Source organism: Camelina sativa, chromosome 10 (assembly GCF_030686135.1).
Source record: "Camelina sativa cultivar CO46 ecotype springtype chromosome 10, ASM3068613v1".
Classification (NCBI taxonomy): domain Eukaryota; kingdom Viridiplantae; phylum Streptophyta; class Magnoliopsida; order Brassicales; family Brassicaceae; genus Camelina; species Camelina sativa.
Genome location: NC_141889.1, coordinates 5,207,296 through 5,225,664, shown reverse-complemented (window position 1 = coordinate 5,225,664; position 18,369 = coordinate 5,207,296). Strand labels below are relative to the sequence as shown.

At 38.2% G+C, this 18,369-nt stretch overlaps 5 protein-coding genes and 2 pseudogenes across 6 annotated transcripts; 5 read left to right on the top strand and 2 right to left on the bottom strand.

Annotated features, from left to right (window-relative positions):
• Positions 1-690: 690 nt before the first annotated feature.
• Positions 691-1,990, bottom strand: LOC147935821 (UPF0725 protein At4g28920-like; annotated as a pseudogene).
• Positions 1,991-2,266: 276 nt separating this feature from the next.
• On the bottom strand, positions 2,267-3,707 carry LOC104720078 (UPF0725 protein At4g28920-like; annotated as a pseudogene).
• An 831-nt stretch (positions 3,708-4,538) lies between these two features.
• LOC104717304 (bark storage protein A-like) lies at positions 4,539-6,923 on the top strand. The gene is made up of 5 exons (XM_010434852.3): positions 4,539-4,911; positions 5,029-5,096; positions 5,210-5,365; positions 5,641-5,874; positions 6,421-6,923. The coding sequence occupies exons 1-5, from the start codon at positions 4,686-4,688 to the stop codon at positions 6,838-6,840; spliced, it is 1,104 nt and encodes a 367-aa protein (XP_010433154.2). The 5' UTR covers positions 4,539-4,685; the 3' UTR covers positions 6,841-6,923.
• Positions 6,924-7,472: 549 nt separating this feature from the next.
• LOC104717303 (rac-like GTP-binding protein ARAC7) lies at positions 7,473-9,445 on the top strand. 2 transcript variants are annotated; one of them, XM_010434851.3, is made up of 9 exons: positions 7,473-7,690; positions 7,769-7,898; positions 8,109-8,196; positions 8,321-8,430; positions 8,518-8,581; positions 8,662-8,720; positions 8,797-8,862; positions 8,955-9,064; positions 9,176-9,445. In XM_010434851.3, the coding sequence occupies exons 2-9, from the start codon at positions 7,800-7,802 to the stop codon at positions 9,207-9,209; spliced, it is 630 nt and encodes a 209-aa protein (XP_010433153.2). In that variant the 5' UTR covers positions 7,473-7,690; positions 7,769-7,799; the 3' UTR covers positions 9,210-9,445. The 2 variants fall into 2 exon arrangements, with proteins under 2 accessions (XP_010433153.2, XP_019086822.2); XM_019231277.2 differs by having other exon boundaries at positions 7,510-7,690; positions 8,518-8,569.
• On the top strand, positions 9,435-11,909 carry LOC104717302 (cyclin-dependent kinase F-1). The gene is made up of 3 exons (XM_010434850.3): positions 9,435-10,238; positions 10,331-11,278; positions 11,582-11,909. The coding sequence occupies exons 1-2, from the start codon at positions 9,720-9,722 to the stop codon at positions 11,258-11,260; spliced, it is 1,449 nt and encodes a 482-aa protein (XP_010433152.1). The 5' UTR covers positions 9,435-9,719; the 3' UTR covers positions 11,261-11,278; positions 11,582-11,909.
• A 210-nt stretch (positions 11,910-12,119) lies between these two features.
• LOC104717301 (uncharacterized) lies at positions 12,120-14,331 on the top strand. Its single transcript, XM_010434848.3, has 3 exons — positions 12,120-12,530; positions 13,219-13,519; positions 13,631-14,331. Exons 1-3 carry the CDS (start codon positions 12,335-12,337, stop codon positions 14,196-14,198), a joined length of 1,065 nt encoding a protein of 354 aa, XP_010433150.2. The 5' UTR covers positions 12,120-12,334; the 3' UTR covers positions 14,199-14,331.
• A 134-nt stretch (positions 14,332-14,465) lies between these two features.
• LOC104717300 (protein tesmin/TSO1-like CXC 5) lies at positions 14,466-18,339 on the top strand. Its single transcript, XM_010434847.3, has 8 exons — positions 14,466-15,519; positions 15,802-15,909; positions 16,081-16,258; positions 16,358-16,711; positions 16,817-16,914; positions 16,995-17,089; positions 17,178-17,579; positions 17,671-18,339. Exons 1-8 carry the CDS (start codon positions 15,203-15,205, stop codon positions 17,931-17,933), a joined length of 1,815 nt encoding a protein of 604 aa, XP_010433149.2. The 5' UTR covers positions 14,466-15,202; the 3' UTR covers positions 17,934-18,339.
• Positions 18,340-18,369: the final 30 nt, after the last annotated feature.

Sequence of the window (18,369 nt, the reverse complement as noted above, 5' to 3'; positions counted from 1 at the left end):
TATTAAAGCATAATTTACAAGATAACGACGGCATTATGCATGCTATTTGCTAGCACATGTAAAATAAATATAGGATTAAAAATCAAGAAGGAAATCGAGATAACTACATCACATCTGAATTGCTTACCAGTTACCATTCTGAAATTTAATTAATCACATTGAAACCACATCGCTTTAACAATCAAAATTAGATTCCCCCATCACAATTCGTTTAGTATTTTTGTTTGATTCAAATATTGTCTTTGTTAGAATATTGTCTCGCAACAAACTCTGGAAACATGCATGAAATAAAATAAGCTTTAAACCGAAATCGAAAAGCCTACACACAAAAAAGACAAAAAAAAAAAAAAAAAAGAGACTAGAAAGAAACAAATTAAGGAATTAAACCAAGCCAGCTTCTGGACTGAGGCCATATGTCCATACTTGTTTTGATTGGTATTGGATTATATATAAGAACAAGTAATCACAAGTAGAAGAAAAAGCTCGAAAGAGAGGAAGACGAAAAGACTTTAGAGAATACATTTTCTTATTAATGAGTTGTGTAGTGTTGTTACTGAATAATCGTAAATTCCCTTTATTTACATTTTTCTTGTAAATTCCCTTTATTTACAAGTACTTTTAACTTTACAACTAATTCTTAACTGAATAATCGTAACAAACTTGACAGATAACACTATGGAACACGTGCATTCAACTGGTTGTGTAGGACAAACACTCAACTTCTAGGCAAATGTGTCCGGACAATCCATCCATGGTTCTCCTTATACAATCGCTTGGTACTCCACAAGTGTACCACTCGAATCACCATTTCCCTTGAAACTTATGTAAAAGATTGCATTGTTGGCATTCAAAACATTCTGCTGGTGATGCTTCTCCGTTTACGTGAGTTTGTACAATTATTTTTTTCAGCTCCAATGGTTGAGAATGTCTCATTTCATTCTACAAGAACTGAAACTCAAGTTATGACAAAAAGAATAATAATAACCCATCAACGTTTACTATGAAGCTACATGAGTAAAGAATCTACCCATATGCAAACCACTTCGAGTATAAAGCAAATTCAGCATACATATGAAGCCACTCAAGTCCTTGCAAGTCTGATTCTTGCAACTGTGAATCCATTAAAGGTCGTTATTCAAATAATCATGATACAAACACGGTTAACCAAAATGAAGCAAAGCTAACATTTTTAAATACCTCATAAAACTGGCCCTTATTGCTGCTTGCAGCCATCTGATCATCTTCTGTCAACCAGTTGGGCATTCTACCTTTATAGAAATCACCTATTGCTTCGTATTTCATCTTCTTTGAGGTCCAATAGGAGTAGTCCGAGGGCCACTAGGAACTAATAGCTTTTCAACCACTAAAAAGTATATAAACTTGACAAAGATATGATATCTATATGAGTAGTGTTTTGCTACTACAATTACCTTTTAGTCTGGAAAGTTCGGTCTGCACCATTAAGGATGCCTCTTCCGGAGCAAAATATTTGCAAACACAAGTCTAAAAATTGCAAAGAGAGTTGTTGGATGTATCCATCGCCTCCAATGTTATGTAGTATTGAGGCAACCTACCAAGCATATCACTGTTGTATTTGTTTATACCAATCAATTTGAGATTGATTCCCTACAAGATCGAAAAGCCAAATGTTATTTTACAAAGCATAGGAAACACACACTAACAAAAAAAAAGAGAGACAAAGAATGGTTCTTCAGCATAACAAGATCATCCAAGGCATGAAACTAAGAAAACAAAATATGAAAATTTTGTTGTTACCTTTTGGAGATTATAACAGTGAAGTCCAAGTCTACCGAGAAGACCATTGTCATATGAATAATCATACTTATCTCAATATATACGGAAATATTACAGTAGCATACGTAAGATGAAAGTGGTCAACATCAAAACCCTGTTCCACATTATCGTAATAATAATTAAAAAAAAAAACAAAAAACAAATTAGCTAGAAGCGCCCATTGAACACGATCCATATTGAGAACGTAACAAGATCTCAAAGCTTATGACAAAAATATAGCCAACTAAAATGGATGATTAAAATGAAGGTGACGATCAGCTTCACCTAGTTCACATGATAAATTCAGTTGTCTTTTCTTTGCTCTTATAAAAGTTAGATCGAGCTAGCTACATGCATTTTTGTTCCGATAACCACAGTAATCTACTCGCTGTTATTTATATGTCATGCACCTATGATGTTATAAACGCAAGCATATCCCACACATGTTGATATATATAATCGAGCATCGGGACTATAGTAGAAATAAATCTGTGCCTGCCCAAGACTGCACTTCTAGACGAATGTGTCCCGGTTTCCTATCCATGGTTTTTCGTACTATTGCTTGATACTCGACAGGGTAATTACCACTCTGATGATCAAAGTTTCTCTTAAAACTCATGTAGAAGATGGCGTTGTTGGCTTTGAGCTTCAGTTGTGGCGACTCTTCACCGCTTTCTTGAGTATGTACAATTACCTTCTTGATCTTCAATGGTAGAGAACGCCTTATAATCGATTCCTTCATCTAAAAAATAATAATATATACATTGCATTTGGTTAGTAAGAATATTTCAAGACAAAGACATATCAAAGGTTAAAAAAAGCACATACCGGAAATCCTCTCCAGTTCAAGTAAAGTGCGAACTCAGCATACAGATGAAGCCACTCATTTTCTAGCAAATCTGATTCTTGCAACTGTGATACATAACATGGTGTGAATCATCCCTCAAAAAACTATCAAAACCAATAAACCAGATTAAGTAAAGTTCACCAAAAACATACCTCATAGTATTGCCCCTTATCTTTGGTTGCAGCCAGCTCATCCTTTGTCAACCACTTAGGCATTTCACCTTTGTAGAAATCATCTATCACTTCATCTTCCCATCTCCTCTCATGCTCAATAGGAGTAGCCCGAGGGCCAGTAGGAACTAAAACACCAAAACACCCAACGATAAGTAAAAGCTAAAAAAACAAAGTTCAGAGAGAGAGCTAGTAATTTGCTACACATATATACTTTTTAGTCTAGAACTGTCTGCACCATAAAGTATCCATTATCTGGAATTTCACGACCATGCCGCACATACGTTTGAAAAGTGCATAAAGAGTTGTTGTTATATGTGCCTCCGAGGTTATGTAGTACCCAGAAAAAAACCTAGTGCCCTCAGTATTGTATTTGGGAATGTCAAGAAATCTGAGGTTTGTACCCTATACAGATTAAACAGCCTGTTAACAAAGAGAAGCAGTAGCCAAAAAAGATATATAATAATATTACAACATAAAATTAAAAATTATGTAATATTGTTTGTAACCTTCTGAAGATTGTAACAGTGAAGTCCCAATCTAGCATAAAGTTCGATGTCGTGTGTATAACCAGATTCATCCTTCATTGGAACGGGATTTATCCGAGTCCGAGCATTGCGAAAGTAACCAATATCGAAACCCTGTACACGTTCACAATCCCAAGATTGTACCAATTAATTAGCATATATGTTTTAGTACTAAATCAAAAAATTGAAAAAAAAGAGATCTAGCTAGGGTTAACGTTCATCCGCAAATCAGTCGTCCAAGCAACTTAGAAAGTGAGAGAGGTTACGTACATCGGACTCTTGAACTTGCCGTAGATACTTTTGTGTTTCTTCGGGGGTTATTTCTTGTCCAATAAGACTCAAGATTACTACATCATCGAACTCTGACATTGTCCCCAAATAAATTTTAACCTAATCTCTAGAGAACAAGTCCCCTGCTTTCTTCTATTTATTATTCAGAATATCGTACCACGATCCAGTTTCAATGTCTTAAGTCCAAAATACACTTCATTTTTTTTTTGCAGCTGCCCAAAATACACTCATCGTTTCCTTTTTTTTTTTTTTTACGTTGGTAAACGTTTTTCAAATTAAATTACATATTGTTAAATACTCAGTGGTGGTAAAACTTCAACAAGTTTTATGATCACATCAAAATGTAGTACATATATAATATAACCATATTCGAACCAGAGCCAAGTAGTCCAAATCTGAAGACATAGTCGGCGTGGCTGAGTTACTGTCTCCTCATTACCAAAAAGCCGACGAAAGAAAAGTTGTCCTCATCGCCTAGACTGGAGTCTTTGTGTACAATTAGGATTATTATTTAACAAAAACAAAAAAGTTTCCCTCCATGAACGTATAAACCCTCAAGAAATTTACCAAATGGTAGATTCCGGATATTCTTCCCAAATAATTTCGATACCCCAAATTAATTGTGATTTTGTATCTTTCACTTTTTCAGAAAATATTGCACTGGTTGTAAAAACGTTTATTTTCTTTTGAATATAATTTAAAATTACATTCCAAAAAAAAATTGTGCTTACGTTTCAAAAATAAAAATTGATCCTCATTTTCATTATTGTACAATAGTAGAAATTTAACCCCCCCGGCCAAAAAAAAAGTATTTAAAATCTTTTCACCGGTTCCAGGACCACGTATCATACTAATAATTGACCACACCACAACTAAACGTAATCCATGCTTATCACGTACTAATTTGTTTTCTAATTATTATTTTATATCACGTCATATTATTGTAGTACATTTGCAATATGCATATATATACAAGGAACCTATGGGGGACATAATCGTAGTACACAAATTAAAGGGTAATCAAAAGAAAAAGACATAGAGAGAAAAGAAGAAGTTATGGGATTCTTCTTGATAGGTTTTCTTGTGGTTTTCTTGTCCGTGGGAAATGTTATTGAAGAAGCAAATGGTGAAATACCTCGAACTATTTTGGGCAAAATAGAGAAGATGAATCGAAAGGGTCCTTATTTGGGGATTGTAGCTCCAAACAACTATGAACTTAACCCTCTTCTCGGATCTCCATCTTATGTCCCATCTTCTTCGTTGCCCTTCATCGATTTCGCAGGTTATTATCTTTCTATGTCATTCATTTGGAAAACATGTATCAGCAAAGTTATCACGATTGAAAGCTTCAAATTATAACAAGACATAATTGATTTATTCATGTATTTCAATCATGTAGGTCGAAAGTTTCGATTTGGAAAATTAGCAGGCCAACCTGTTGTAACCGTGATGTCAGGATTAGGAATGGTACGTTTTATATATATATGTGAAAATAGTCTAACTATATTTTATGTCTTTAGTCAATACAATTTTTCCCATATTATGATCCTTAATATAAAAATCAATGTATAAAAAAACAGGTGAATGCAGGAGTAACAACACAATTACTGGTGAGCCTGTTTAGGCTGAAAGGAGTTTTGCATTATGGAATCGCTGGAAACGCAGATGTTAACCTTGAGATCGGTGACGTCACTATTCCTCAATATTGGGCACACTCTGGCCTTTGGAATTGGCAGGTACGCACGACGTAGGGTTATATATTTGACTATGACCATTACCAACCAATTGCTGTGAAAAAAATAGTAAGAAAATAACAACCAATTATGTTGAGATTTTTATATTGAATTAAGCTATTAAACTTGTGGTCGTTAACTTCTTTCAGAAAATTTAGTACAATTTGCACATGTCAAAATCTAACTATGATAATAATTTGTTATATTAAATAACAATTATATGTTGGTGGTACAACTGGTTATATGGACATTAAAATACATTTTACTCTTGAATGCAGAGGTATGGAGATGGGATTGACAAAGAATTGGCTCTCGAATCCGGTGGAGACTATACTCGGAAAGTTGGTTATCTCCAGTTTTCGAAATACAGTAACGGAACCGATAACTTGCTTAATCGGATCTGGTACCAACCAGAAGAAATCTTTCCGGTCACCGGTACTCCTGAAGAACGGCAACAAGTGTTCTGGATTCCCGTTGACAAGTACTACTTGAATCTTGCACGCAAACTCGAGGTTTGACTACTAAACTGGCCCATATATATTTAGATTTGTCTTTGTTGTTGGTAGTGTTTATAATCTATTTTTGCATCCAAGTTGAATATAGTTTCGGAAAATATTCACAATACGTTAGCTAGTCGATCGTCCCTTACGTATCAAGATGTTTGTCTAGCATTTCAATAAAAAGTGTCAACTTATAAACGATATATAAAACGTATTGAATGACACAAAAATAAGTGAAACATATATATAAATTAATTTTCTCAAAATATATACTCTTTTAGTTCTGCACATAGGCGCATATAGAAATTTGAACATATAGAATTGTAGTAGAGATATACGTAACGTACTACATATAGTAGTCCTTAGATTTGTTACCTTTATTTAATTTTGTCGGCAAACTTCTTATGCTCCAGCGTAATCATAAAATAAAAGTTCATTAATTTAAGTAAAAAAACAATTAAACTGATCTATTCTGTTAATATATAGTTATATAATGCAATTATTTTTTTTTTGGTCAAACATAATGCAATTATTTGTGTCTTCCAAAACAAAAAACAGGACACGAAGCTACCGCAGTGCGTGAACACCACGTGCCTCCCTCGACCACCGAAGGTCACCATCGTTGACCGTGGTATGAGTGCAAGCGTCTTCGTCGACAATGCAGCTTACCGGACATTCCTCAACTCCAAGTTTAACGCCACCGCCATTGAAATGGAGAGCGCCGCGGTGGCTCTCATTTCCCACCAGCAAAACCTCCCTTTCATTGTCATCCGTGCCCTGTCCGATCTCGCTGGTGGCGGCTCCGACGTGTCCAACGAGGCCAACATATTCAGTAGCCTCGCCGCAGAAAACTCGGTAGATATTCTCGTGAAGTTCGTTGCTTTGCTGCCTCTACACGAAAGCAAGATTCTGAATGATATGTGTGGGTTAAGACTTAAGGAGAGTGGAAGATCATGTAACACGGGAAAAAATGAATAATGTACAAGACACAAGTAGATATATGTGTCTGAATCAAATAATGAAGTTCTTCTTAATTAATAATAAAAGCTGCATTTTGTTCATTGGTTTTAGTTACTATTGTATTTAGTTGGTCTATTGGAAATTGAGTACATTGTTTTCTTTAGTGTCACACTACTCACCAGATTTAAATTTGAATGCAATATTTTTTTATTAAAATGTTCAAATCCACTTCGTTTGCCTCAATAATATCAGAATTTATACTGATTTCATTTTTTTTTTTAAAGTATATGGTTTAACAATGACACAAATTAAAGATCCTGATTTTAAAAGAAATAAAATAATAATGGTTCAAATGTAAATCCTTGAAGGGCTCAAGATTGGAGAGGAAACTCCCAAGACAAAAGACCAAAACACATTAGCTGGACATCAAAAAGAGGACAGAATGTGGAAACGGTGTCGTATATCTCACAACGGTCGATACGTGTTTCAACGTAACCGTTGAAAAATCCAACTTTTAGATACAAGAGTGGATAGAAAAAAAAGTACGAAGGGTGAAGTGGGTATGTTTGTCCAATACTATAATATACTTTATGGTTTTGCAATTTCATATTTTGCCAAGTTTTTGAAATTTATTGAGAGGGACAATAAAGTTTGCCCTTTTTAAGACTTTTGACTTGGACGAACCCTGAGAACTTCCGACACATTTAACTCTTCCTCTGTCTCGACTCTCTAGAAAAAAAAAAACACACATTTCAATTTGATTTATATAATTTCTCTATTGGTTTTTGATAAATAAGGTTAAATTTATCGAAATTTACACTCTTTTTTTGGTTGTCGCCGCAGTTGATACTCACTGCAAGCTTCTCTTGTAAGCTCATTCCCTAGACTTCTTCACCACTCTTCTTCTTCTATAAATTTTGCTCATATTTTGTCTTTAAACTTCTAGGTTTGGAATCTGGTACTTGGAGTAAGAGAAAATGAGCGCTTCCAAGTTCATAAAATGTGTTACTGTTGGAGATGGAGCTGTTGGGAAGACTTGTATGCTTATCTGTTACACTAGCAACAAGTTTCCTACTGTGAGTGTTTCTTTCAGACTCAGTAGCTTTTCATTTTACATTGTCAAGCTTTAATTTTTCTTACTGGGTTTTTATAAGAGTTTGTTCCCATTTCTCAAAAATTTTAAGCTTTTAGTCCAACTTTGTCGTCTTTTTAACTCTTTAACTAGTTTTTACAGCTACTAGGGTTCCTTTGATTAATGATTCTTGCTGTTTGTTCATGTATGTCAGGATTATATACCGACTGTGTTCGACAATTTCAGTGCCAATGTCGCTGTGGATGGACAAATCGTGAATCTAGGGCTTTGGGACACTGCAGGTAAATCAAAATTGTCTGGTTTCATTTTGAGATTACAATGAACCAAAGATTTGAAAATTGATGATTCAGAGAGTTCTCTTATTCATTAAGTTGTGGGGTTTGTTGTTTTGATTGGTGTCTTTAGGTCAAGAAGATTACAGTAGGTTGAGACCATTGAGTTACAGAGGAGCTGATATCTTTGTCTTAGCCTTTTCCCTTATTAGCAAAGCTAGTTACGAAAATGTGCTCAAGAAGGTAAATGTTTTGAATTTTCCTTGCATTGGGACATATTTGGATTATGAATTTGGTGGATGTTGATTTATTACATGTGTTTTTTGACAGTGGATGCCTGAACTTCGTCGGTTTGCCCCAAATGTTCCCATAGTTCTTGTTGGTACAAAGCTCGGTGGGTTTTGTTTTTTGTGTTAAAAGACTCTTTTCAATTCTTCTTGGCTAATTATAACATTACTTCTTGGTATTCTCAAGATCTCCGAGATGATAAGGGATACCTCGCGGATCACACCAATGTCATTACCTCTAGTCAGGTATATATACGCGTAATCTTGCTATTGGTTTTTGTTTTGAAATGACTCTTTCTAAAACTTTAATTTATGGTGACAGGGGGAGGAGTTGAGGAAGCAAATCGGTGCAGCTGCTTATATCGAATGCAGTTCCAAGACTCAACAAGTAAGTTCCTTGACACGCTCAATCTCAAGAAATAATGTTTTGGTGAAAATGTTAGAATCTTATGACAACTTTGGTTTGGATTTTTGCTTTAGAATGTGAAAGCCGTGTTTGACACATCTATCAAGGTGGTACTTCAGCCTCCAAGGAGGAAGGAGGTCACACGGAGAAAGCAGAAACACAGAAGATCCGGTTGCTCCATTGCGTAAGTGCTTTTAAGATTGTATCCTTTTTGGGTACTATGTGAAGAAGAGATTGCAGATAAAAGTTTACAAAACAAGACTCTTAACCAATTTCACCTCTCAAAAACCTGCAGGAGTATTGTCTGTGGAGGCTGCACCGCGGCTTAAGACACAACACAAGTCTCAGCAACATTGTACCTCTCTCTCGCTCTATGGTTGTTTTCTGGTTCGCAGGTTGAAAAAACTCACCAAATGTGAAAGATAAGGGAACTGTTGGTTCTCTTATTTGTGTATGTGAAGCTCCTCTCTCTGTTTTTTGGTTGTGCAGATTCTGTAACATTCTCTTGTCTTTGTTAACAAGTTTTGGATCTTTTAGCAAATTTGGAATTCTTGAATTTTGTTCCTTTCTCTGTTTTTGGTTGTACAGTCAAATGGTATGGTGCACACTAAGCCAAACTAAACCGAAATGTAACCAAAACTTATTAATCTTAGTCCGAATTAAAAGAAATCTCTGAAAAAGTGAAAGCTAAACTTACTAAAAAAGCAGTATTAAGCGACGTCGTCTCGTTTGTGGGTATTTTAGTCATTAGGAACTGGAGATTCGTTAGCGTCGTTGTTTATTATCATCGTCGAAGTAGATTACCGTGAGAGAAAACGACGTCGATTCGAAGAAAGAAGATGGATAAACAACCGGCGAGCAGCTGGAGTATCCATACCCGGCCGGAGATAATCGCAAAGTACGAGATCTTCGAGCGAGTCGGATCCGGAGCCTACGCCGACGTTTACAGAGCTCGCCGTCTCTCCGACGGTCTAATCGTAGCGCTCAAGGAGATCTTCGATTACCAGTCTGCCTTCCGAGAGATTGATGCCCTCACAATCCTCTCTGGATCTCCTAATGTCGTCGTTATGCACGAGTACTTCTGGCATGAGGACGAGAACGCTGTGCTTGTGCTCGAGTTCCTCAGGTCGGATCTCGCCGTGGTGATACGAGATGCTAAGAGGAAGAAGAAGAAGAAGAATATGGGAGAAGAAGAAGGAGGTGTTGGGTTCTCCGTTGGTGAGATTAAGAGATGGATGATTCAGATTTTGATTGGTGTTGATGCTTGTCATAGGAATTTGATTGTACATAGAGATTTAAAGCCTGGGAATATGTTGATATCTGATGACGGTGTGCTTAAGCTTGCTGATTTTGGTCAGGTGATACTACTGAACTTTTCATTTTGTGTGTAATCAGTGTTTGTTTTGTGTTTGTAAAATGTGTGTTGTCTTCTTGGTTTGTTTTTTTACAGGCTAGGATACTCATGGAGCCTGACATTGTAGCTTCAGATGATAATAAACTAGAAGACAAAGATGGAGAAACTAGTATAGAACCACCAGAAGTGATTCCTGATTATGAGAACTCACCTCGGCAAGGCTCTGATGGTAAGGAGCTGGAAGCGATGAGTAAAGACGAATATTTTCGACAGGTGGAAGAGTTAAAGGCTAAACAGGTTGTAAGAGATGATACTGATAAGGATTCGAATGTGCATGATGGAGATACATCTTGCCTTGCAACGTGTACTGTGAGTGAAATGGATGATGATCTCGGTGGGAACTCGTTTACCTATGATGCTGATGAAGCATTGGATGAAACAGAGGGTTTGATGACATCTTGTGTGGGAACTAGATGGTTTAGGCCACCAGAACTTCTTTATGGATCTACAATGTATGGGTTAGAGGTTGATTTATGGTCGCTTGGTTGTGTGTTTGCTGAGCTCTTGTCTCTTGAGCCTTTGTTCCCAGGGATTTCAGATATTGATCAGATCAGCAGAGTAACCAACGTGCTGGGAAATTTAAATGAAGAGGTCTGGCCAGGTTGTGTCGATCTTCCAGACTACAAGTCGATCTCATTTGCTAAAGTAGAATCTCCTCTTGGTATAGAAGGCTGTCTTCCTAACCATTCTGGAGATGTGATATCGCTACTCAAGAAGCTTATCTGTTATGATCCAGCTAGTAGAGCTACTGCTGTAGAGATGTTGAATGACAAATATTTCAGTGAAGAGCCTCTTCCAGTTCCAGCTTCTGAGCTCTATGTGCCTCCGACAATGAGTGGGCCAGATGAGGATTCTCCTAGAAAGTGGAATGATTACAGAGAAATGGATTCAGATTCAGATTTTGACGGCTTTGGACCTGTGAATGTGAAGCCTACCAGTAGTGGATTTACAATAGAATTCACCTAACCCCGAATGACAATTAAGGTACGCAGTCAAAAGCTGTTGTTTAGTTTAGACACAGAAATTAGTCATAAAGGCTTTGCTTCTTTCTCCCTCTTGTAGACTGGGGGGATATTTACCAAAACCTGACATGTGTTTGCCTTAGTTGCAACAAATCTTTGTTGTCTGAAGATCTGGTTCCCGCATACTGATAAGAAACTAGTTAACATTTTAAGTTGCTTTTGAAATAGTTTGCTGCTCTATTCCCTCATAACACTGTTTCTTTTCCGCCTTGTTTCTCTCACTGTTCTCAGTTCATTGTGTTGATATCTGATGTTTTCTTGTCAGATCGATTACATTCGGCGGTTCCATGGTTGAGAATCTTGATCCTTGCGACGTCCCCAGAATTCGCTTACTCTGCCAAAATTGTGTTGTGTGTGTTCTTCTTCTCTCTTCCACTCTCGCTGGTATAGAAAACGGTAACAATTACAACTAGAAAGTTGGTGTCAGGCTTTGGTAGCCTTAAGCTAGCTAAAGAGCTAGTTTTCTTGTTTACCAGGCCAATCTTTACCCTATTTTTCTGTCTGAAGTAAACAGTGAGAAAAGAATTAAAAATCTATCTCCTCTGAGTTTTGCTACCTGTGTTCTGTATTTCATCAAAAAAAAATTTCCTATATCTCATCTTTGTATGTAACTGTTTGCCAATTTTGCACTTTTCATTCATATCAACATAAGTTATAATAAAATAAAATAAAAAAAAAAAAAAATAAAAAAACATAAGTTATAACTTGGTCTCTGTTGAAGGTTGAATGAGCAACTCTACCTAATGAGACCATCTTTTGATATCATAAATAGCACACACAAAAATCATAACTGAGTCTGATTTGCCGCAGCAATAGATTTGACTCCATGAAATACTAGAGTACAAACATATAAAACTTTTGGGGCTATTTTGGAAATTAAACTAAAATAGATATACCAAAAGATAAATTAGTAACAGTTTCCAGCATCTATCGCCAAGTCTCTCTCACCCTTAGGGTTTTTTTTTTTTGCTGAAACGGACATCGAGATTCCAGGAGTGAACTTGACAATCGGAGAGAAATGGGGTCGACTGGAAGAGATCAGACGACTCATCATCATCATCATCCGCCTCAAATCAGCAGTCTCGTCGTACGCCCATCCGGAAGCAACGACGGCGAAGACGGCCGTAACGCCGCCGCCGGAGACTATGAACTCGGAGAAGTCTCCCGTGACCGTCCCTCATTTGCTCGCTCGGATCGGTATAAAGGTGGCAGCGGTTCGTATCGTTTCTGTTTTATTATATTTCAGTCCTCTTTTGAGTTTTCTTCTCCTTTTGGTTTCGATGTTTGAAATTGGGGAGCGCGAAGAACAGGGCATCACTTGTTTCTTCTCCTTTAGTTATTTCTTGAGCATTTGGTTCCTATGTACTGCCGTAATGTAGTGTGATTTGCAATTGAACCTTGGTTTTGTGTGTTTGTTTATGCAACTACTCTTGTTTGAAACAACTTAGGTCGTGTAGAAGTAATGTTAATCTGAATGGTTTGGGTGTTTTGAGGTGTAAACGTGTCTCGTTTATTTGAAGTTCAAGAATGTCATTTGCTATAGACAATTGTATAGCTAAGAGTTCAGTGACACTTAGGGTTGTCGAGATTTTATACTGCTACAGATGCATATCAGCATTTCCTGTTCTGTGCTTAGTGTAAAGAGAAAAGAATCTTGCGTTGAGTTGTTTGGTATATGCACTGAGAATGTTATTGGTAATTTCACATTGTCAGTGCTCAAGTGTTTTCTCAAGCATTCAAAGAAAATGCCCTTGATGAACTTGAAATTTTGCTGTCTGCTAATATCTAGTTCTATGATTACTCAGTGTACCTGAAACTTGTTGACTTGATAATAGTTTTCAATTTTTGTTGTATTGACCTAATATCCTTCTACTGGCTACTTTTTTGTGTGTGTGTGTGTAGGACATAGAACTCGTGCAAGTTCTAGCTCACCAGGCCGTCGTGGATATGAAGATCACCGGCATGGCTCTGATCTTAATCATTCAGTCATTCAGTCTCGTGGTCGTGAGTTCAGCAGCAGAAGGGAAGCATCTGGGAGACACAGAGACTATTCACCACCTTATGCTAGAGGTGGAACTGGTGCTCGTCCTTATGGAGGAGGTTTTGATGGACCTGAACCTGCGCATGGAAGCGAGGGCATGAGCAGATACAATAACCCGAAGGTGCAGCCAAGAGATGGAGATTGGTACTGTCTCGATCCATTGTAAGTATCTCTGGTTACTCTTGGTGTTCTATGTGAACTCTACAGAGTTCTGTTATCCATATCTCACAATCTGAAGAAGTTTCTAAGTCTCATTTGTATGTATGAATACAGATGCAGAAACTTGAACTTTGCGAGACGCGAGTCCTGCAACAAATGCAAGAGGCATCGTTATGCAGCGGCTAACATTTCTCCACCGCCTCGTCTTGTTCCTCCTCCCATGGATTTCTCCCCAAGAAGAGACTTTAATGGCTACAGATCTCCTCCACGTGGCTGGCCCAGAGACTACCCGCCACCAAGACTTGACCATCCCACATGGAGAGATAGAGACAGAGAACGAGAACGTCTACATTACCCAGACCATAATTACCCTCCTAGCAGAAGAATAGCATCTGACTGGTCCCATACTGAGCCACTCCCAAAACCTCATTACGACAGACGACCACCTCTCAGTCCACCTCCTCCATCTCGTGGTGGCAGATGGGGTAGACTCACAAGAGAGAGGAGTAGATCACCGCCACTGAGAGATGGCCCACCGCCGCCATTGAGAGATGGTCCACCTCCACCATTGAGAGGAGCCGGTCCACCACCGCACAGGGATTACCGCCGTGATAGTTACTTGGACAGAGGAGGACGAGATGATCGACGTGGCGGCAGAGACAGAATGGGTAACTCTTACTGATGCAAAAAAAAAACCTGTGTATGTCTTGAGAATTTGGTTTAAACAGTTACAAAATTTTCGCGGAAAATCAAATATGACCTTTTGTAATACACACCTTAGATTCTTTGTTATAATTTTGAAAGGTTTAGCAAAACTTTTGTGCCATATGTGCAAAAAAAACAAAGGAACAATTTTGGTGCTCTTTCGTATGTGAAAGAAAGTTTCGGGGCGAAATCGAAAATATTAGTCTTCTTTAAAAGGGGGCCCCTTCCGTTTCAGCTTCCGCTTGACAAAGGTGTTGTAGTTTGTACTGTGTGAGTCACGAGTGGGTCTGTGTACGTGTCAGTTTCCAATTGGCTGAATTACAGAAACACACATATTAAAAGGGCTTTTCGGATATTTGCTTCAGCGTAGATCGGACGGTTCGAAGAGAACAAAACCTAAAGCATTTATGAATTCGAATCGTCGGATCAACGTATTAAGGGAGAACCGTACGATGAGATTGCCACGCAAATCCAACCGTTCAATATAATCCAAGAAAAATTGAAATTTCAAAACATGTTGAGAGAGAGGGAGGAGGAGAGAAGAAGCCCCAGACGAAGAAGGAACAAAACCGAAAGTATTTTTTTGCTTTTAATTTTTTTTTTTTTGGTTTTTGTTTTTAATTTCACCAAATTATTCTGAGGGCTTCCTCTTCATCTTCTTCGTTGTCTAGAGAGCTAAAAACCTAATAGAACCCTAATTCTCATCTCTCTGAAAAGCTTATCCCTATTTCTCTCTCTCTCTCTGCGCGGATCAAATTCAAAGTCTGGAGCTTTTTTTTTTTTTTTTTTCTTAACAGCCGCCGAATCGGTTTGTGATTTTCTCGCTCCGGCGAGATTCGGATCTCGATTTTGTGAGCTGATTTGTGTGAATTTTCTTCTCTTGCTTTTTTTTTCTCTTTTCCTTCGCGCTGTGGGAAAAGGAAAAAAAGGAAAACTTCTGGGTTTTTTTTTGAAAAATCCGAGATTTGAATATCTGTGAGGATGGCTGAAGGCGGCGGAGGAGGCGAATTCCCGCCAAAAAAGGACGGTGTTGAAGAGGGTTTTCCGGCGAAGAATCCAGCGAGGCAGCTCGACTTCACTGGTGGCTCCGATGAACATTCACTGTCTAAAGCACCAGCTGCTCCTCCTACCGTCGTAGCTACGCCGGCGGTGAAACCCATCGTTACTCCTACTGTCCCTTCGACGATACGGCCTGGTATGACCATAGCAATCGGTCAGGTACGACCGACGTTACCAGTGGCGACGACACAGATTCTGCCGTCTCAAGCACTGATCCTTAACGCGCCAATCAGGCATCCGTAAGTTTTTATCTATTGAGGTTTCTGTGATGAGAATTTTAAAGGTTTCTGGGTTGGGAGATTATAGTCAGTTGTGATCTTAGCTCAATTGAGTTTGATTCGGGATGATGAAATTGGTTAGTAAAGTTTAATCCTTTTAGACTATTTGGTGAAATTGGTGAAACTAGTTTTAATGGTTTTGTGTCCAATGATTAAGATTTGTAGAACTCGCATAGTCAATGATTAACAAAAGTTTTATGAAACAAAATTCAAAATTTTCCTTCTCTTTTTTTTTTTGGGCAGAAACCCGGAATCTCCAATAGCTAGACCAAGGCCTATAGTGGAAGCTAGAGATGGAACCCCTCAAAAGAAGAAGCAGTGTAACTGTAAACACTCGCGCTGCTTGAAACTGTAAGTCTTTAGTTTCTGGGGTGACATGTTTGTTTGATTGCATGTTCATATCTTTCCCTTTTTGCGGCTGCATGTCTAAGAAACTCAAAGTCTTAGTTTTCTGAGTTAACCAATGTGGATTTGTGCATCACAGATTCTGATTAGGCTTTACACTGTGCACTATCTTACCAGGTACTGTGAATGCTTTGCATCCGGAACATATTGTGACGGTTGTAACTGTGTAAATTGTTTCAACAATGTTGATAATGAACCGGCAAGACGAGAAGCTGTGGAAGCAACTCTGGACCGGAATCCATTTGCGTTTAGGCCTAAAATTGCTAGCAGTCCACATGGTGCGCGGGATAAAAGGGTACGTGACCCTGATGAACTTGTTTTCAGATCGTGGGAGAGTTCTTTTAACTTCTAAGTTATTGTGGGATGTTTAAACTGTTGATTTGTCTTTTTGCAGGAAGACATTGGTGAAGTTGTGTTGTCAGGGAAACATAACAAAGGTTGCCACTGCAAGAAATCGGGATGCCTTAAGAAGTATTGTGAGTGCTTTCAAGCAAACATTCTTTGTTCCGAGAACTGTAGATGCTTGGATTGCAAAAACTTTGAAGGAAGTGAAGAGAGACAAGCTCTGTTTCACGGTGAACATGCCAACCACATGACTTATCTCCAACAAGCAGCAAATGCAGCCATTACTGGAGCTGTCGGTTCCTCTGGCTTTGCTCCTTCTCCAGCACCTAAGAGACGAAAAGGTCAAGATATTTTGTTCAACCAAGCAACCAAAGATTCATCTAGACTTGGCCAGTTTCCACAGGTACCAAGTTACCATTTTAGCATTTTGGCTTTCCATATATGGAACTGAATATATCCTTTTTTATGCTGTTGCTAGAAGTAAAGTCTTATTTATTTTTTGTATTAGGTAAATAGTGGAAGAACTACTGGCCCAGGCACATCTCCGTCACCTGTTTCTCGTGCTGGTGGCAATGCATCGTCAGTTCCATCAAAGTTTGTATATAGGTGAGATTTCTAGCGTTCACAAGTTATTTAGCTGATCCCAGAGCTTCAAAAAAAACTGACTTTTTATGCTTCTTTTCAAGGTCCCTCTTAGCAGATATAATCCAACCACAGGATGTGAAAGCGCTTTGTTCTGTCTTGGTCGCTGTAGCCGGAGAAGCAGCCAAGACATTAACTGGTAAGAATTCGAGTAACAACTCTGTATTGCTGCGGTTTTAGATCCATATGTATATTGTTCATTGATCTCCCCTTCAAAATTTTCTCAGATCAAAGGAAGGAAAAGGAAAATCGAGTGGAAGATCAAACAGACACTTCTTTAGCTTCTTCTGCACAAGATCACTCCCAAGAGAATAAAGATGCAGCTGATGTGGAGATGGTTGCAGCTGATGGAAATCAAGCTGATAAGTCTGGACCAGATGATTCTTTTTCAGATGGTGCTGATGCCTCTAAAGCGAAGCCACTATCTCCAGCAACTTTGGCTTTGATGTGCGATGAACAAGACACTATCTTCATGGTATCAGCAGCTCCACCTAATGGTTCAGTAGACCCCCGTGGCTGTGGAACAAACTCACAGGGCCAGTCAGAGATATACGCAGAGCAAGAGAAAGTGGTGTTAACCAAATTCAGAGATTGCCTTAGTCGACTTATCTCTTACGCAGAATTAAAAGGTAACGATTTTGTTTGTCACTCACACAGATTTTTCATCAAGGAACAATCTTCTCTAAAGTTCTAAAATTAGGTAAGTTTTTTGGTTTGCAGAATCAAAGTGTTCATCTTTAGCAAGAAGGCATCTACAACCACCCGCCACCGCGACTGTGAAAACCGAAAATGGGATTCAGCAGCAAGTACCAGTTGTGAATGGAGCTTCACGAGCAACTTCTCAACCTACAGTCAACAAACCACAGCCTATGCAGCTGATGAACACAACATCATCATCAGCAGCAGCAGCAGCAGTAGCAACAACAAACACTCACCATCATCATAATAAACCTCCAGCTTTATCAGAGAATAAAGACCCCTGAATCAAATAGATTATACTCTACTTAGGACAGAAAAATAACTTACCAGAGAGAACACAAACAAGAAGCTGAAATCTGCCTCACCACCACTCTGTTATCAGAGGTAATACAATACCACCATAATTTTTCTTTCTGTGTGGCTTTTATTGTGTTGCTAAGCTTTCTTCTCGCTTTTATCTTTCTTTTCTTATAAAGTCTCTCTCCTCTTTAAAGGGCTGGTGTAGATTATGAAGAGCTTTGTTTCTTACTATACGAGTTTTTTTGTTAGTGTTTCTATTCAGTACTACTTTTTCTTTTTGTGTTGATTGCTCTGTAGAACATCCTTGCTTACTGTGATTTGAGATGTTTCTCAACCAGCCTCTCTAGGATTTGAAAGTTATATATAAGAATATAACATATTTTGATAGAAGTACGTCAATTTCTCTATATTTTCTTCCTG

What these genes read in the sequence shown, in the direction of transcription:
- LOC104717304 (XM_010434852.3), top strand. Translation starts at nt 4,686, where the DNA reads ATGGGATTCTTCTTGATAGGTTTTCTTGTGGTTTTCTTGTCCGTGGGA. An exon ending in GCCCTTCATCGATTTCGCAG is followed by an intron (nt 4,912 to 5,028) that starts GTTATTATCTTT and finishes TCAATCATGTAG; the next exon opens with GTCGAAAGTTTCGATTTGGA. An exon ending in CTGGCCTTTGGAATTGGCAG is followed by an intron (nt 5,366 to 5,640) that starts GTACGCACGACG and finishes TCTTGAATGCAG; the next exon opens with AGGTATGGAGATGGGATTGA.
- LOC104717303 (XM_010434851.3), top strand. Translation starts at nt 7,800, where the DNA reads ATGAGCGCTTCCAAGTTCATAAAATGTGTTACTGTTGGAGATGGAGCT. An exon ending in AGGGCTTTGGGACACTGCAG is followed by an intron (nt 8,197 to 8,320) that starts GTAAATCAAAAT and finishes TGGTGTCTTTAG; the next exon opens with GTCAAGAAGATTACAGTAGG. An exon ending in AGATCCGGTTGCTCCATTGC is followed by an intron (nt 9,065 to 9,175) that starts GTAAGTGCTTTT and finishes AAAAACCTGCAG; the next exon opens with GAGTATTGTCTGTGGAGGCT.
- LOC104717302 (XM_010434850.3), top strand. Translation starts at nt 9,720, where the DNA reads ATGGATAAACAACCGGCGAGCAGCTGGAGTATCCATACCCGGCCGGAG. An exon ending in AGCTTGCTGATTTTGGTCAG is followed by an intron (nt 10,239 to 10,330) that starts GTGATACTACTG and finishes GTTTTTTTACAG; the next exon opens with GCTAGGATACTCATGGAGCC.
- LOC104717301 (XM_010434848.3), top strand. Translation starts at nt 12,335, where the DNA reads ATGGGGTCGACTGGAAGAGATCAGACGACTCATCATCATCATCATCCG. An exon ending in TCGGTATAAAGGTGGCAGCG is followed by an intron (nt 12,531 to 13,218) that starts GTTCGTATCGTT and finishes GTGTGTGTGTAG; the next exon opens with GACATAGAACTCGTGCAAGT. An exon ending in TGGTACTGTCTCGATCCATT is followed by an intron (nt 13,520 to 13,630) that starts GTAAGTATCTCT and finishes GTATGAATACAG; the next exon opens with ATGCAGAAACTTGAACTTTG.
- LOC104717300 (XM_010434847.3), top strand. Translation starts at nt 15,203, where the DNA reads ATGGCTGAAGGCGGCGGAGGAGGCGAATTCCCGCCAAAAAAGGACGGT. An exon ending in AACGCGCCAATCAGGCATCC is followed by an intron (nt 15,520 to 15,801) that starts GTAAGTTTTTAT and finishes TTTTTTGGGCAG; the next exon opens with AAACCCGGAATCTCCAATAG. An exon ending in GACTTGGCCAGTTTCCACAG is followed by an intron (nt 16,712 to 16,816) that starts GTACCAAGTTAC and finishes TTTTTGTATTAG; the next exon opens with GTAAATAGTGGAAGAACTAC.